At 43.5% G+C, this 17500-nt stretch overlaps 1 protein-coding gene across 2 annotated transcripts in view; it reads right to left on the bottom strand.

Moving 5' to 3' along the window:
* Nucleotides 1-17500, bottom strand: part of LOC127915293 (ADAMTS-like protein 4) — a 131850-nt gene that overhangs the window by 10286 nt on the left and 104064 nt on the right. For both annotated transcript variants that reach the window (XM_052495132.1, XM_052495133.1), the window contains exons 7-10: nt 16995-17199; nt 16139-16323; nt 5250-5421; nt 3822-4061 (exon numbers count right to left, since the gene is read on the bottom strand). In XM_052495132.1, coding sequence (XP_052351092.1) covers nt 3822-4061; nt 5250-5421; nt 16139-16323; nt 16995-17199 — 802 coding nt within the window. The remainder of the gene's footprint in view (nt 1-3821; nt 4062-5249; nt 5422-16138; nt 16324-16994; nt 17200-17500) is intronic.

The raw sequence follows: 17500 nt of genomic DNA, 5'->3' as shown, positions 1-17500 counted from the left end.
TCACCACCACCATCACCATCAATACCCTGTACTGGGACTCTGAAACACATCATCCTCATCACCACCATCACCACCACCATCACCATCAATACCCTGTACTGGGACCCTGAAACACATCATCCTCATCACCACCATCACCATCAATACCCTGTACTGGGACTCTGAAACACATCACCATCAGTACCCTGTACTGGGACCCTGAAACACATCATCCTCATCAACACCACCACCATCACCATCAGTACCCTGTACTGGGACCCTGAAACACATCATCCTCATCAACACCACCACCATCACCATCAATACCCTGTACTGGGACCCTGAAACACATCATCCTCATCACCACCACCATCACCACCATCACCATCAATACCCTGTACTGGGACCCTGAAACACATCATCCTCATCACCACCACCATCACCACCATCACCATCAATACCCTGTACTGGGACCCTGAAACACATCATCACCGCCATCACCATCACCATCAGTACCCTGTACTGGGACCCTGAAACACATCATCACCGCCATCACCATCACCATCAGTACCCTGTACTGGGACCCTGAAACACATCATCCTCATCACCACCACCATCACCACCATCACCATCACCATCAGTACCCTGTACTGGGACCCTGAAACACATCGTCACCATCACCACCATCGCCATCAATACCCTGTACTGGGACCCTGAAACACATCATCCTCACCACCACCATCACCACCATCACCATCAGTACCCTGTAATGCAGGGTTCCTCGACTGGGGGCCCAGTGGCCAAATTTGGCCTGTGGCTGAATTTGAGTCCACCCCCCATTTTTATTTTATTGTTGGACATAAAAGACTGTAAAAACACCAGAAAAACAGCTCCAAATGATTTCAATTTTTGAAATCTGTTCCAAATTATTCCTACGCATAATAGAGAGATACTGTATATGTGATTGTATACAAATATAAGCGAGGTTAGAAATGTTTATGTTTTAGTCAAATATTATATCTGTTGGGCTTCTTAAGGTCGATTATGTTCTGGCCCCCTGACCATCGCTCAAGAAAATATTGTCCCGCAGCTGAATCTAGTTGATGATACCTGCTGTACTGGGAGCCTGGTAGGAAAGTTATAGGATGAATCTAGTGGATGATACCTGCTGTACTAGGAGCCTGGTAGGAAAGTTATAGGATGAATCTAGTGGATGATACCTGCTGTACTGGGAGCCTGGTAGGAAAGTTATAGGATGAATCTAGTTGATGATACCTGCTGTACTGCGAGCCTGGTAGGAAAGTTATAGGATGAATCTAGTGGATGATACCTGCTGTACTGGGAGCCTGGTAGGAAAGTTATAGGATGAATCTAGTGGATGATACCTGCTGTACTGGGAGCCTGGTAGGAAAGTTATAGGATGAATCTAGTTGATGATACCTGCTGTACTGGGAGCCTGGTAGGAAAGTTATAGGATGAATCTAGTGGATGATACCTGCTGTACTGGGAGCCTGGTAGGAAAGTTATAGGATGAATCTAGTTGATGATACCTGCTGTACTGGGAGCCTGGTAGGAAAGTTATAGGATGAATCTAGTTGATGATACCTGCTGTACTGGGAGCCTGGTAGGAAAGTTATAGGATGAATCTAGTTGATGATCCCTGCTGTACTGGGAGCCTGGTAGGAAAGTTATAGGATGAATCTAGTTGATGATCCCTGCTGTACTGGGAGCCTGGTAGGAAAGTTATAGGATGAATCTAGTTGATGATCCCTGCTGTACTGGGAGCCTGGTAGGAAAGTTATAGGATGAATCTAGTTGATGATACCTGCTGTACTAGGAGCCTGGTAGGAAAGTTATAGGATGGCGTTCGAGCTGATCACTTTTGTCAAGTCATTGACGAGGTCACCGCCTTTCAAAGTGTGTTGTCTTAGTGGGATAAAAATGGTCAGACTTGATGCCTACATGTCAACTACATGACCTCTACAATCAATATATGTGATCAAAGGTCATGAAGTTTTGACTGCAGTGACTTCAATTTTCTGCAGTTGCTCCTCACCAGCAGCAGCCTTCAGTCATCTCCTGCATTGTGGGAGGCTCTATCGTCAACCAATCATTAGAGGGCTTTTGTTTGACCCACGAGAACGGGACCAAAGACGTGACTGAAACAGGAAGCAACTTGCTCCTGTAGGTTCATGCTCTACAACATCCGCAGAGTACGACCCTGCCTCACACAGGAAGCGGCGCAGGTCCTAATCCAGGCACTTGTCATCTCCCGTCTGGATTACTGCAACTCGCTGTTGGCTGGGCTCCCTGCCTGTGCCATTAAACCCCTACAACTCATCCAGAACGCCGCAGCCCGTCTGGTGTTCAACCTTCCCAAGTTCTCTCACGTCACCCCGCTCCTCCGCTCTCTCCACTGGCTTCCAGTTGAAGCTCGCATCCGCTACAAGACCATGGTGCTTGCCTACGGAGCTGTGAGGGGAACGGCACCTCAGTACCTCCAGGCTCTGATCAGGCCCTACACCCAAACAAGGGCACTGCGTTCATCCACCTCTGGCCTGCTCGCCTCCCTACCACTGAGGAAGTACAGTTCCCGCTCAGCCCAGTCAAAACTGTTCGCTGCTCTGGCCCCCCAATGGTGGAACAAACTCCCTCACGACGCCAGGACAGCGGAGTCAATCACCACCTTCCGGAGACACCTGAAACCCCACCTCTTTAAGGAATACCTAGGATAGGATAAGTAATAATTCTCACCCCCCCCCCCCTAAAAGATTTAGATGCACTATTGTAAAGTGGCTGTTCCACTGGATGTCATAAGGTGAATGCACCAATTTGTAAGTCGCTCTGGATAAGAGCGTCTGCTAAATGACCTAAATGTAATTTAAATGTAACTTTGCCGCATTCAAAGATGATCTATTATATTGACAAGATAGTCGAGTGACCGCTCTAACAATGGAAAAACTGTCCTTAATGGTTTGACGGCAGGCGAGATCAGGTGGGACCATTCTAGCCAATGAGAGGGCAGATATGCGTGTGAACAACAAGCACAACTAATGTGCATCTCTTATATTAGTACATTTGTAACAGCTTAAACATCACAAAGCTTTTATTCTATTAAATAAGCCTCACTTAAATCGACAATCTCTCATAGACCTCGATACAAAAAAGAGCTCATCTCACGTGGACAGATTTTGGGTAGAGTAAATTCGATCGCTTCGCCTCGTCCTTTCTGCAGGGATTCATATGTATACAGTGGATATGTTCAAATGAATGTGATATTTGAGTCTCTCTCTCCCCAATTGATAGTACAATTTACACACATATATTTAGAGTTTGTGATTGTGTGATATGGGGATCGACATGACAAAGAAAAGCTTTTCTAAACAATGAACCCTGTCGTGTTTCACCGAGCCTTGCTGTTCCCCTTTCTGCTGTAGCAGACACACCTCCCCCGACCTCACTTCTCCACTTTCAGCTACAGTCGGTTGCTTTAGTCTTACCACTCAAACGCACCCATAAACTGTCTCATTCTAACAGCTCCATGGAAATCACTGTTTCAGTTCAACAGTGTTCCACTTCCCTTGAATAACCACAAGAGGGAGATGTAACACAGCAAGCCCCTGAGTAGTATGATGAAGTTGTTGCCATTAGACACTGATCTCAGGCCAGTATTGTGTTTTCCCTCCTTATGGTAAAGGTCAGGATTTGGGAGCATTTTGCTGAACCTAGAACTGTATCAGCAGAAATATTCTACAAACAGCAAACTATGATTATAGGCGTGTGCATGCACATCCAAACACACACACATATACCCACAGTCCAAGTATTTTTTAAACTCTGACCTTTGCCACAGGAAGCAGTACAGTCAGTGAGCCCGCCGCTCCTCCATACGAAGGGTGACTGGGTGTCGAGGGGCAGGTCAGTACGAGGTGGGATTCGAGCATTCCGATTGGGTACCGAGCCTCGGGGGCGGGAGCTCTCAGATGTCCATCTGTCTGCGGAAGAAGAGGAGGAGAAGGAAGAGGACGAAGAGGAGATGGGGGGAGGAGGGATAGGGTCTTCCACTGTTACAATGAGAGAACCTGAGAGAGACAGAGAGAGACAGAGAGAGACAGAGAGAGAGAGAGAGAGAGACAGAGAGGAGAGAGAGAGAGAGAGAGAGAGAGAGAGACAGAGAGAGAGAGAGAGAGAGAGAGAGAGAGAGAGAGAGAGACAGAGAGAGAGAGAGAGAGAGAGAGAGAGAGAGAGAGAGAGAGAGAGAGACAGAGAGAGAGAGAGAGAGAGAGAGAGAGAGAGAGAGAGAGAGAGAGAGAGAGAGAGAGAGAGAGAGAGAGAGAGAGAGAGAGAGAGAGAGAGAGAGAGAGAGAGAGAGAGAGAGAGAGAGAGAGAGAGAGAGAGAGAGAGAGAGAGAGAGAGAGAGAGAGAGAGAGAGAGAGAGAGAGAGAGAGAGAGAGAGAGAGAGAGAGAGAGAGAGAGAGAAATGGAAGGAAGGGAACAAATAAAAACAGAGAGTGAATCACTTGTTAGAGCTGATATTGTAAAAATGATGTCATTTTTAGTTTCAGACACACCCTTTCACTTCTCTCACACCTCTTGCTCCCCTCCCTGCTTCTCTCACCCTTCTTCACTCACCCCCTTCTCTCACCCCTACCCCTAGCACCCCTCTCCTCACCCACACATCTAAAGTACACTACTCAGACTCACTGTCTCCAGTCTGGCTTGGATTAGTTCTATTTACTGACAATAAAATCTAGACAGATGATATATCATTCCTTAACATTAGACACATAATACATCTTAATTCATAAAGGACAGTAACAGAGAACAGAGGGTGACATCATCCCATGCCACTTCCTGGTCCTATTCCCTGACGATCTACTTCCTGGTCCTATTCCCTGACGATCTACTTCCTGGTCCTATTCCCTGACGATCTACTTCCTGGTCCTATTCCCTGATAATCTACTTCCTGGTCCTATTCCCTGACGATCTACTTCCTGGTCCTATTCGCTGATAATCTACTTCCTGGTCCTATTCCCTGATAATCTACTTCCTGGTCCTATTCCCTGATGATCTACTTCCTGGTCCTATTCCCTGATGATCTACTTCCTGGTCCTATTCCCTGATAATCTACTTCCTGGTCCTATTCCCTGATAATCTACTTCCTGGTCCTATTCGCTGACGATATGACCTGTCACTATCACACAGCTTTATTCTGAACACCATGGGAAAATAACAGGGGGAAGAGGAGAAAAGAGAAATGTCAGACTCACTAGTGTCTCTCAGGGGTGCCCTCCCTCCATCCCTCGGTCGTTCCCTCTCTACTTCTCTCTCTCTAGGCCTCTCTCTTTCTCTCTCTCGCGGCCTCTCCCTCTCTTCCACTTTCTTTTCTTTTGGGATGTAGAATTCATAGTCGATCCCTGGATTCTGCCTATGGAAGATGATCTGAAGAACGACAGAGAGAGAGAGAGAGAGAGGGAGAGAGAGAAGGTGTAAGAGGGAGAGAGAGAAAGGTGAGAGGGAGAGAGAGAAAGGATTTCAAAAGGGGTGCAATGTGAGGTAGAGATTCCAGAGGTTGTCGAAATGTAATCAGCTTCACTCTGCATTACATGGGTCTGTGATGGCAACATTTAATCTTCTATTTTCTTTATAACAACTATTTTTCATATTTTATTCATCTTGTTCTAAATACAGGTGAAACCATAGAGATGAAGCTGGTCTGTTTCAAGGGAGAAGTTGTTCTAACTATATCCCTCAGAGCCCTCTCTCTCCCACAGCTAGGGAGACCTCAGAGGTATGCTGCATCTCTTTAATCAAATCTTAGCCTGGGTCTGGTATTGGTGTTATTAAATCTTAGCCTGGGCCTGGTGTTATTAAATCTTAGCCTGTACCTGGTGTTGGTGTTATTAAATCTTAGCCTGTACCTGGTGTTGGTGTTATTAAATATTAGCCTGAGCCTGGTGTTGGTGTTATTAAATCTTAGCCAGGCCTGGTGTTGGTGTTATTAAATCTTATCCTGGGTCTGGTGTTGGTGTGATTAAATATTAGCCTGTGTCTGGTGTTGGTGTCATTAAATATTAGACTGAGCCTGGTGTTGGTGTTATTAAATCTTAGCCTGGGCCTGGTGTTGGTGTTATTACATCTAGCCTGCATCTGATGTTGGTGTTATTAAATCTTATCCTGTACCTGGTGTTGGTGTTATTAAATATTAGCCTGAGCCTGGTGTTGGTGTTATTAAATCTTAGCCAGGCCTGGTGTTGGTGTTATTAAATCTTATCCTGGGTCTGGTGTTGGTGTGATTAAATATTAGCCTGGGTCTGGTGTTGGTGTGATTAAATATTAGCCTGGGCCTGATGTTGGTGTTATTAAATCTTAGCATGAGCCTGGTGTTGGTGTTATTACATCTAGCCTGCATCTGATGTTGGTGTTATTAAATCTTAGCCTGGGCCTGGTGTTGGTGTTATTAAATCTTAGCCTGGGTCTGGTGTTGGTGTCATTAAATATTAGCCTGGGTCTGGTGTTGGTGTTATTAAATATTAGCCTGGGTCTGGTGTTGGTGTCATTAAATATTAGCCTGGGTGTGGTGATGGTGTTATTAAATATTAGCCTGGGTCTGGTGTTGGTGTCAGTAAATATTAGCCTGGGTCTGGTGTTGGTGTTATTCCATCTTAGCCTGGGTCTGGTGTTGGTTTTATTCAATGTTAGCCTGGGCATAGTGTTGGTGTTATTAAATCTTAGCCTGTGCCTGGTGTTGGTGTTATTAAATATTAGCCTGGGCCTGGTGTTATTAAATCTTAGCCTGGGCCTGGTGTTGGTGTTATTAAATCTTAGCCTGGGTCTGGTGTTGGTGTCATTAAATATTAGCCTGGGTCTGGTGTTGGTGTTATTAAATATTAGCCTGGGTCTGGTGTTGGTGTCAGTAAATATTAGCCTGGGTCTGGTGTTGGTGTTATTCAATCTTAGCCTGGGCCTAGTGTTGGTGTTATTAAATATTAGCATGGGTCTGGTGTTGGTGTTATTAAATCTTAGCCTGTACCTAGTGTTGGTGTTTTTAAATCTTAGCCTGGGCCTGGTGTTGGTGTTATTAAATAATTGCCTGGGAATGGTGTTGGTGTTATTAAATCTTAGCCTGGTGTTGGTGTTATTACATCTTAGCCTGGGCCTGGTGTTATTAAATCTTAGCCAGGCCTGGTGTTGGTGTTATTAAATCTTAGCCTGGGTCTGGTGTTGGTGTAAATATTAGCCTGGGTAAATCTTAGCCTGGGTCTGGTGTTGGTGTCATTTAATATTAGCCTGGGCCTGGTGTTGGTGTTATTAAATATTAGCCTGGGTCTGGTGTTGGTGTCAGTAAATATTAGCCTGGGTCTGGTGTTGGTGTTATTCAATCTTCTGGTGTTGGTGTCAGCCTGGCCTAGTGTTGGTGTTATTCAATCTTAGCATGGGCCTGGTATTTGTGTTATTCAATCTTAGCCTGGTCCTGGTCTTGGTGTTATTACATCTAGCCTGCATCTGATGTTGGTGTTATTAAATATTAGCCTGGGCCTGGTGTTATTAAATCTTAGCCTGGGCCTGGTGTTATTAAATCTTAGCCTGGGCCTGGTGTTGGTGTTATTAAATCTGAGCCTGCATCTGATGTTGGTGTTATTAAATCTTAGCCTGTGCCTGGTGTTGGTGTTATTAAATCTTAGCCTGGGCCTGGTGTTGGTGTTATTAAATCTTAGCCTGGGTCTGGTGTTGGTGTCATGAAATAATAGCCTGGGTCTGGTGTTGGTGTTATTAAATATTAGCCTGGGTCTGGTGTTGGTGTCAGTAAATATTAGCCTGGGTCTGGTGTTGGTGTTATTCAATCTTAGCCTGGGCCTAGTGTTGGTGTTATTCAATCTTAGCATTGGTCTGGTGTTGGTGTTATTAAATCTTAGCCTGTACCTAGTGTTGGTGTTATTCAATCTTAGCCTGGGCCTGGTGTTGGTGTTATTAAATAATTGCCAAGGAATGGTGTTGGTGTTATTAAATCTTAGCCTGGTGTTGGTGTTATTAAATCTTAGCCTGGGCCTGGTGTTATTAAATCTTAGCCAGGCCTGGTGTTGGTGTTATTAAATCTTAGCCTGGGTCTGGTGTTGGTGTCAGTAAATATTAGCCTGGGTCTGGTGTTGGTGTTATTACATCTTAGCCTGGGTCTGGTGTTGGTGTCATTAAATATTAGCCTGGGTCTGGTGTTGGTGTTATTAAATATTAGCCTGGGTCTGGTGTTGGTGTCAGTAAATATTAGCCTGGGTCTGGTGTTGGTGTCAGTAAATATTAGCCTGGGTCTGGTGTTGGTGTTATTCAATCTTAGCCTGGCCTAGTCTTGGTGTTATTAAATCTTAGCATGGGCCTGGTGTTTGTGTTATTAAATCTTAGCCTGGTCCTGGTCTTGGTGTTATTAAATCTGAGCCTGCATCTGATGTTGGTGTTATTAAATCTTAGCCTGTGCCTGGTGTTGGTGTTATTAAATCTTAGCCTGTGCCTGGTGTTGGTGTTATTAAATATTAGCCTGGTGTTGGTGTTATTAAATATTAGCCTGTGCCTGGTGTTGGTGTTATTAAATATTAGCCTGGTGTTGGTGTTATTAAATATTAGCCTGGGCCTGGTGTTATTAAATCTTAGCCTGGGCCTGGTGTTGGTGTTATTAAATCTGAGCCTGCATCTGATGTTGGTGTTATTAAATCTTAGCCTGTGCCTGGTGTTGGTGTTATTAAATCTTAGCCTGGGCCTGGTGTTGGTGTTATTAAATCTTAGCCTGGGTCTGGTGTTGGTGTCATGAAATAATAGCCTGGGTCTGGTGTTGGTGTTATTAAATATTAGCCTGGGTCTGGTGTTGGTGTCAGTAAATATTAGCCTGGGTCTGGTGTTGGTGTTATTAAATCTTAGCCTGTACCTAGTGTTGGTGTTATTAAATCTTAGCCTGTACCTAGTGTACCTAGTGTTGGTGTTATTAAATCTTAGCCTGTACCTAGTGTTGGTGTTTTTAAATCTTAGCCTGGGCCTGGTGTTGGTGTTATTAAATAATTGCCTGGGAATGGTGTTGGTGTTATTAAATCTTAGCCTGGTGTTGGTGTTATTAAATCTTAGCCTGTGCCTGGTGTTATTAAATCTTAGCCAGGCCTGGTGTTGGTGTTATTAAATCTTAGCCTGGGTCTGGTGTTGGTGTCAGTAAATATTAGCCTGGGTCTGGTGTTGGTGTTATTACATCTTAGCCTGGGTCTGGTGTTGGTGTCATCTAATATTAGCCTGGGTCTGGTGTTGGTGTCATTTAATATTAGCCTGGGTCTGGTGTTGGTGTTATTAGATATTAGCCTGGGTCTGGTGTTGGTGTCAGTAAATATTAGCCTGGGTCTGGTGTTGGTGTTATTAAATATTAGCCTGGGTCTGGTGTTGGTGTCAGTAAATATTAGCCTGGGCCTAGTGTTGGTGTTATTAAATATTAGCCTGGGTCTGGTGTTGGTGTCAGTAAATATTAGCCTGGGTCTGGTGTTGGTGTTATTCAATCTTAGCCTGGCCTAGTGTTGGTGTTATTAAATCTTAGCATGGGCCTGGTATTTGTTGTTATTAAATCTTAGCCTGGTCCTGGTCTTGGTGTTATTACATCTAGCCTGCATCTGATGTTGGTGTTATTAAATCTTAGCCTGTGCCTGGTGTTGGTGTTATTAAATATTAGCCTGGGCCTGGTGTTATTAAATCTTAGCTTGGGCCTGGTGTTATTAAATCTTAGCCTGGGCCTGGTGTTGGTGTTATTAAATCTGAGCCTGCATCTGATGTTGGTGTTATTAAATCTTAGCCTGGGCCTGGTGTTGGTGTTATTAAATCTTAGCCTGGGTCTGGTGTTGGTGTCATGAAATAATAGCCTGGGTCTGGTGTTGGTGTTATTAAATATTAGCCTGGGTCTGGTGTTGGTGTCAGTAAATATTAGCCTGGGTCTGGTGTTGGTGTTATTCAATCTTAGCCTGGGCCTAGTGTTGGTGTTATTAAATCTTAGCATTGGTCTGGTGTTGGTGTTATTAAATCTTAGCCTGTACCTAGTGTTGGTGTTATTAAATATTAGCCTGGGTCTGGTGTTGGTGTCAGTAAATATTAGCCTGGGTCTGGTGTTGGTGTTATTCAATCTTAGCCTGGCCTAGTGTTGGTGTTATTAAATCTTAGCATGGGCCTGGTATTTGTGTTATTAAATCTTAGCCTGGTCCTGGTCTTGGTGTTATTACATCTAGCCTGCATCTGATGTTGGTGTTATTAAATCTTAGCCTGTGCCTGGTGTTGGTGTTATTAAATATTAGCCTGGGCCTGGTGTTATTAAATCTTAGCTTGGGCCTGGTGTTATTAAATCTTAGCCTGGGCCTGGTGTTGGTGTTATTAAATCTGAGCCTGCATCTGATGTTGGTGTTATTAAATCTTAGCCTGTGCCTGGTGTTGGTGTTATTAAATCTTAGCCTGGGCCTGGTGTTGGTGTTATTAAATCTTAGCCTGGGTCTGGTGTTGGTGTCATGAAATAATAGCCTGGGTCTGGTGTTGGTGTCAGTAAATATTAGCCTGGGTCTGGTGTTGGTGTTATTCAATCTTAGCCTGGGCCTAGAGTTGGTGTTATTCAATCTTAGCCTGGGTCTGGTGTTGGTGTCATTAAATATTAGCCTGGGTCTGGTGTTGGTGTTATTAAATATTAGCCTGGGTCTGGTGTTGGTGTCAGTAAATATTAGCCTGGGTCTGGTGTTGGTGTTATTCAATCTTAGCCTGGGCCTAGTGTTGGTGTTATTAAATCTTAGCATGGGCCTGGTCTTGGTGTTATTACATCTGGCCTGCATCTGATGTTGGTGTTATTACATCTTAGCCTGGGCCTGATGTTGGTGTTATTAAATCTTAGCATGAGCCTGGTGTTATTAAATCTTATCCTTGGCCTGGTGTTATTAAATCTTAGCCTGTACCTGGTTATGGTGTTATTAAATCTTAGCCTGGGCCTGGTGTTGGTGTTATTAAATCTTAGCCTGGGCCTGGTGTTGGTATTATTAAATCTTAGCCTGGGCCTAGTGTTGGTGTTATTAATTCTTAGCATGGGCCTGGTCTTGGTGTTATTACATCTGGCCTGCATCTGATGTTGGTGTTATTAAATCTTAGCCTGGGCCTGATGTTGGTGTTATTAAATCTTAGTATGAGCCTGGTGTTATTAAATCTTATCCTTGGCCTGGTGTTATTAAATCTTAGCCTGTACCTGGTTTTGTTGTTATTAAATCTTAGCCTGGGCCTGGTGTTGGTATTATTAAATCTTAGCCTGGGCCTGGTGTTGGTGTGATTAAATCTTAGCCTGTACCTGGTGTTGGTGTTATTAAATCTTAGCCTGGGCCTGGTGTTGGTGTTATTAAATCTTAGCCTGGGCATGGTGTTATTAAATCTTAGCCAGGCCTGGTGTTGGTGTTATTAAATCTTAGCCTGGGCATGGTGTTATTAAATCTTAGCCAGGCCTGGTGTTGGTGTTATTAAATCTTAGACTGGGCTTGGTGTTGGTGTTATTAAATCTTAGCCTGCATCTGATGTTGGTGTTATTACATCTTAGCCTGTGCCTGGTGTTGGTGTTATTAAATATTAGCCTGGGCCTGGTGTTATTAAATCTTAGCCTGGGCCTGGTGTTGGTGTTATTAAATCTGAGCCTGGGCATGGTGTTATTAAATCTTAGCCAGGCCTGGTGTTGGTGTTATTAAATCTTAGACTGGGCTTGGTGTTGGTGTTATTAAATCTTAGCCTGCATCTGATGTTGGTGTTATTACATCTTAGCCTGTGCCTGGTGTTGGTGTTATTAAATATTAGCCTGGGCCTGGTGTTATTAAATCTTAGCCTGGGCCTGGTGTTGGTGTTATTAAATCTGAGCCTGCATCTGATGTTGGTGTTATTAAATCTTAGCCTGGGTTTGGTGTTGGTGTTATTAAATATTAGCCTGGGTCTGGTGTTGGTGTCAGTAAATATTAGCCTGGGTCTGGTGTTGGTGTTATTCAATCTTAGCCTGGCCTAGTGTTGGTGTTATTAAATCTTAGCATGGGCCTGGTATTTGTGTTATTAAATCTTAGCCTGGTCCTGGTCTTGGTGTTATTACATCTAGCCTGCATCTGATGTTGGTGTTATTAAATATTAGCCTGGGCCTGGTGTTATTAAATCTTAGCCTGGGCCTGGTGTTATTAAATCTTAGCCTGGGCCTGGTGTTGGTGTTATTAAATCTGAGCCTGCATCTGATGTTGGTGTTATTAAATCTTAGCCTGTGCCTGGTGTTGGTGTTATTAAATCTTAGCCTGGGCCTGGTGTTGGTGTTATTAAATCTTAGCGTGGGTCTGGTGTTGGTGTCATGAAATAATAGCCTGGGTCTGGTGTTGGTGTTATTAAATATTAGCCTGGGTCTGGTGTTGGTGTCAGTAAATATTAGCCTGGGTCTGGTGTTGGTGTTATTCAATCTTAGCCTGGGCCTAGTGTTGGTGTTATTAAATCTTAGCATGGGTCTGGTGTTGGTGTTATTAAATCTTAGCCTGTACCTAGTGTTGGTGTTATTCAATCTTAGCCTGGGCCTGGTGTTGGTGTTATTAAATAATTGCCAAGGAATGGTGTTGGTGTTATTAAATCTTAGCCTGGTGTTGGTGTTATTAAATCTTAGCCTGGGCCTGGTGTTATTAAATCTTAGCAAGGCCTGGTGTTGGTGTTATTAAATCTTAGCCTGGGTCTGGTGTTGGTGTCAGTAAATATTAGCCTGGGTCTGGTGTTGGTGTTATTACATCTTAGCCTGGGTCTGGTGTTGGTGTCATTAAATATTAGCCTGGGTGTGGTGTTGGTGTTATTAAATATTAGCCTGGGTCTGGTGTTGGTGTCAGTAAATATTAGCCTGGGTCTGGTGTTGGTGTTATTAAATATTAGCCTGGGTCTGGTGTTGGTGTCAGTAAATATTAGCCTGGGTCTGGTGTTGGTGTTATTACATCTTAGCCTGGGTCTGGTGTTGGTGTCATTAAATATTAGCCTGGGTGTGGTGTTGGTGTTATTAAATATTAGCCTGGGTCTGGTGTTGGTGTCAGTAAAGATTAGCCTGGGTCTGGTGTTGGTGTTATTCCATCTTAGCCTGGGCCTAGTGTTGGTGTTATTAAATCTTAGCCTGGGCCTGGTGTTATTAAATCTTAGCCTGGGTCTGGTGTTGGTGTCATTAAATATTAGCCTGGGTGTGGTGTTGGTGTTATTAAATATTAGCCTGGGTCTGGTGTTGGTGTCAGTAAATATTAGCCTGGGTCTGGTGTTGGTGTTATTAAATCTTAGCCTGGGTCTGGTGTTGGTGTCATTAAATATTAGCCTGGGTGTGGTGTTGGTGTTATTAAATATTAGCCTGGGTCTGGTGTTGGTGTCAGTAAATATTAGCCTGGGTCTGGTGTTGGTTTTATTCAATCTTAGCCTGGGCATAGTGTTGGTGTTATTAAATATTAGCCTGGGCCTGGTGTTATTAAATCTTAGCCTGGGCCTGGTGTTGGTGTTATTAAATCTTAGCCTGGGTCTGGTGTTGGTGTCATTAAATATTAGCCTGGGTCTGGTGTTGGTGTTATTAAATATTAGCCTGGGTCTGGTGTTGGTGTCAGTAAATATTAGCCTGGGTCTGGTGTTGGTGTTATTCAATCTTAGCCTGGGCCTAGTGTTGGTGTTATTAAATCTTAGCATGGGCCTGGTCTTGGTGTTATTACATCTGGCCTGCATCTGATGTTGGTGTTATTAAATCTTAGCATGAGCCTATATAAACTACAGGACAACATAAGCCTGTCTTCATGGTGATCTATATAAACTACAGGACAACATAACCCTGTCTTCATGGTGATATATATAAACTACAGGACAACATAACCCTGTCTTCATAGTGATATATATAAACTACAGGACAACATAACCCTGTCTTCATGGTGATCTATATAAACTACAGGACAACATAACCCTGTCTTCATGGTGATCTATATAAACTACAGGACAACATAACCCTGTCTTCATGGTGATATATATAAACTACAGGACAACATAACCCTGTCTTCATGGTGATCTATATAAACTACAGGACAACATAACCCTGTCTTCATGGTGATATATATAAACTACAGGACAACATAACCCTGTCTTCATGGTGATATATATAAACTACAGGACAACATAACCCTGTCTTCATGGTGATATATATAAACTACAGGACAACATAACCCTGTCTTCATGGTGATCTATATAAACTACAGGACAACATAACCCTGTCTTCATGGTGATCTATATAAACTACATGACAACATAACCCAGGGTCTTCATGGTGATCTATATAAACTACAGGACAACATAACCCTGTCTTCATGGTGATCTATATAAACTACAGGACAACATAAGCCTGTCTTCATGGTGATCTATATAAACTACAGGACAACATAACCCTGTCTTCATGGTGATCTATATAAACTACAGAACAACATAACCCTGTCTTCATGGTGATCTATATAAACTACAGGACAACATAACCCAGGGTCTTCATGGTGATCTATATAAACTACAGGACAACATAACCCTGTCTTCATGGTGATCTATATAAACGACAGGACAACATAACCCAGGGTCTTCCTGGTGATCTATATAAACTACAGGACAACATAACCCTGTCTTCATGGTGATCTATATAAACTACAGGACAACATAACCCTGTCTTCATGGTGATCTATATAAACTACAGGACAACATAACCCTGTCTACATGGTGATCTATATAAACTACAGGACAACATAACCCTGTCTTCATGGTGATCTATATAAACTACAGGACAACATAACCCTGTCTTCATGGTGATATATATAGACTACAGGACAACATAACCCTGTCTTCATGGTGATCTATATAAACTACAGAACAACATAACCCTGTCTTCATGGTGATATATATAAACTACATGACAACATAACCCTGTCTTCATGGTGATCTATATAAACTACAGGACAACATAACCCAGGGTCTTCATGGTGATCTATATAAACTACAGGACAACATAACCCTGTCTTCATGGTGATCTATATAAACTACAGAACAACATAACCCTGTCTTCATGGTGATCTATATAAACTACAGGACAACATAACCCAGGGTCTTCATGGTGATCTATATAAACTACAGGACAACATAACCCTGTCTTCATGGTGATCTATATAAACTACAGAACAACATAACCCTGTCTTCATGGTGATCTATATAAACTACAGGACAACATAACCCTGTCTTCATGGTGATCTATATAAACTACAAGACAACATAACCCTGTCTTCATGGTGATCTATATAAACTACAGGACAACATAACCCTGTCTTCATGGTGATCTATATAAACTACAGGACAACATAACCCTGTCTTCATGGTGATCTATATAAACTACAGAACAACATAACCCTGTCTTCATGGTGATCTATATAAACTACAGGACAACATAACCCTGTCTTCATGGTGATATATATAAACTACAGGACAACATAACCCTGTCTTCATGGTGATCTATATAAACTACAGAACAACATAACCCTGTCTTCATGGTGATCTATATAAACTACAGGACAACATAACCCTGTCTTCATGGTGATCTATATAAACTACAGAACAACATAACCCTGTCTTCATGGTGATCTATATAAACTACAGGACAACATAACCCTGTCTTCATGGTGATCTATATAAACTACAGGACAACATAACCCTGTCTTCATGGTGATCTATATAAACTACAGGACAACATAACCCTGTCTTCATGGTGATCTATATAAACTACAGGACAACATAACCCAGGGTCTTCATGGTGATCTATATAAACTACAGGACAACATAACCCTGTCTTCATGGTGATCTATATAAACTACAGGACAACATAACCCTGTCTTCATGGTGATCTATATAAACTACAGGACAACATAACCCTGTCTTCATGGTGATCTATATAAACTACAGGACAACATAACCCTGCCTTCATGGTGATCTATATAAACTACAAGACAACATAACCCAGGGCCATTGAGACATCTATATGTAACACAGGAGCAGAGAAATATATCTTCTGATTTAATCAACAAAAATGTGTGTGTGTGCAATGTGCGTGTGTGTATAAGTGTTTCCTACTCACATATAGAGTCAGTTGTGTGGTGGTGGGTCCTGGAGCTCTAAGGGTTTCTCCTCTGTCCTCCTGCCCATCAGAGAGAGCCCTGGGACGGGTGTAGGTGAAGGTAGTCCCCCCTGCCTCGTAGTCTCCTGGAGGATCCACCGCCCAGCGCCCATTCACTACTGATACACCTGTACCACTACGTAGGGCTGGGAGGAGGGAGGGAGGGTTAGGGGAGAGATGGATAAAGAGAAAGGAGGAATGGTTGACAGAAGGGGGAGGAAAGGGGAGGACGAAGGGAGGGTTTGGGTATGGTTTTCTTTTAAAGTCATGTTCAGTCTGCAAACCAGTCAATTCCTCTAAAAAGACACACACACAAACAGACTCAGAAACACACATTAGAAACACACAAACATAGTCTCAGACACACACCCATTAGACACACACAGACACACTCATGAAGACAGACACACGAACCGCACACACACACATACACACAAACTACACACACACACAGTTTATTATCATTAGCAGACAGCAGACAGTGGGCAGACAGACACATGGTGTCTCTGCTCTAGGCCTCTAAGGACTGTAACAATAGCAGCTTTATCTGAGGTTAGTCTGCCAGGCCAAAGAATTCACACCAGACTCCCAGGCCAACATAACAATGCCAGTCCAGCACACACACATTCACTGGCCAAATGACATTCTCAAATCTACATCTCTTCTCAGGCTCCAACGACTGGACTGGCATTGTTATGTTGGCCTGGGAGTCTGGTGTGAATTCTAGACCACACTAGTAGTGGTCTTCAGGTTGGTTTACTATCTATAATAATAATAATAATAATACTATCTCTAGCCTGGCAGGTGTGTGTGTTACCCAGGTAGTTGGAGCTGGCGTGTCTCTCTGTGATGTTGATGGCAGTAGCTCCTGGAGGGATGTCCAGAATTCTGTGGTAACCAAGGGGAACACTGGTGTTCTGGAAGCTCCCGCTCAGCTTCTGACAGGACAGGTCCTGCCCCCCACACTGACCACACCTGTCAATCACCAAGCCAGACCCCAACACCCCATCACAGCCCTCAGTCTGGGGGAGAGAGAGGGAGACAAGGGGGACAATGAGAAACAGGAGAGGAGAAGGGGGGAGGGGAGAGACAGGGAAAGATAGAGAGATGGGAAATTGAGAGGAGGGTAGGGGGTAGGGTAAAGGGAGGTAGAATGTACTGTTGCGGGTACTGCTGGGAGAACTGTTGGGAGTACTGTTGAGGGTACTGCTGTGAGTACTGTTGAGGGTACTGCTGTGAGTACTGTTGGGAATACCGTTGGGAGTACTGTTGGGAGTACTGTTGGGGGTACTGTTGGGGGTACTGTTGCGGGTACTGTTGCGG

This window comes from Oncorhynchus keta, chromosome 34 (assembly GCF_023373465.1).
Source record: "Oncorhynchus keta strain PuntledgeMale-10-30-2019 chromosome 34, Oket_V2, whole genome shotgun sequence".
Classification (NCBI taxonomy): Eukaryota; Metazoa; Chordata; class Actinopteri; order Salmoniformes; family Salmonidae; genus Oncorhynchus; species Oncorhynchus keta.
Note: the sequence above shows the minus strand (reverse complement) of the source record. Positions and strands in the feature narration are given on the sequence as shown.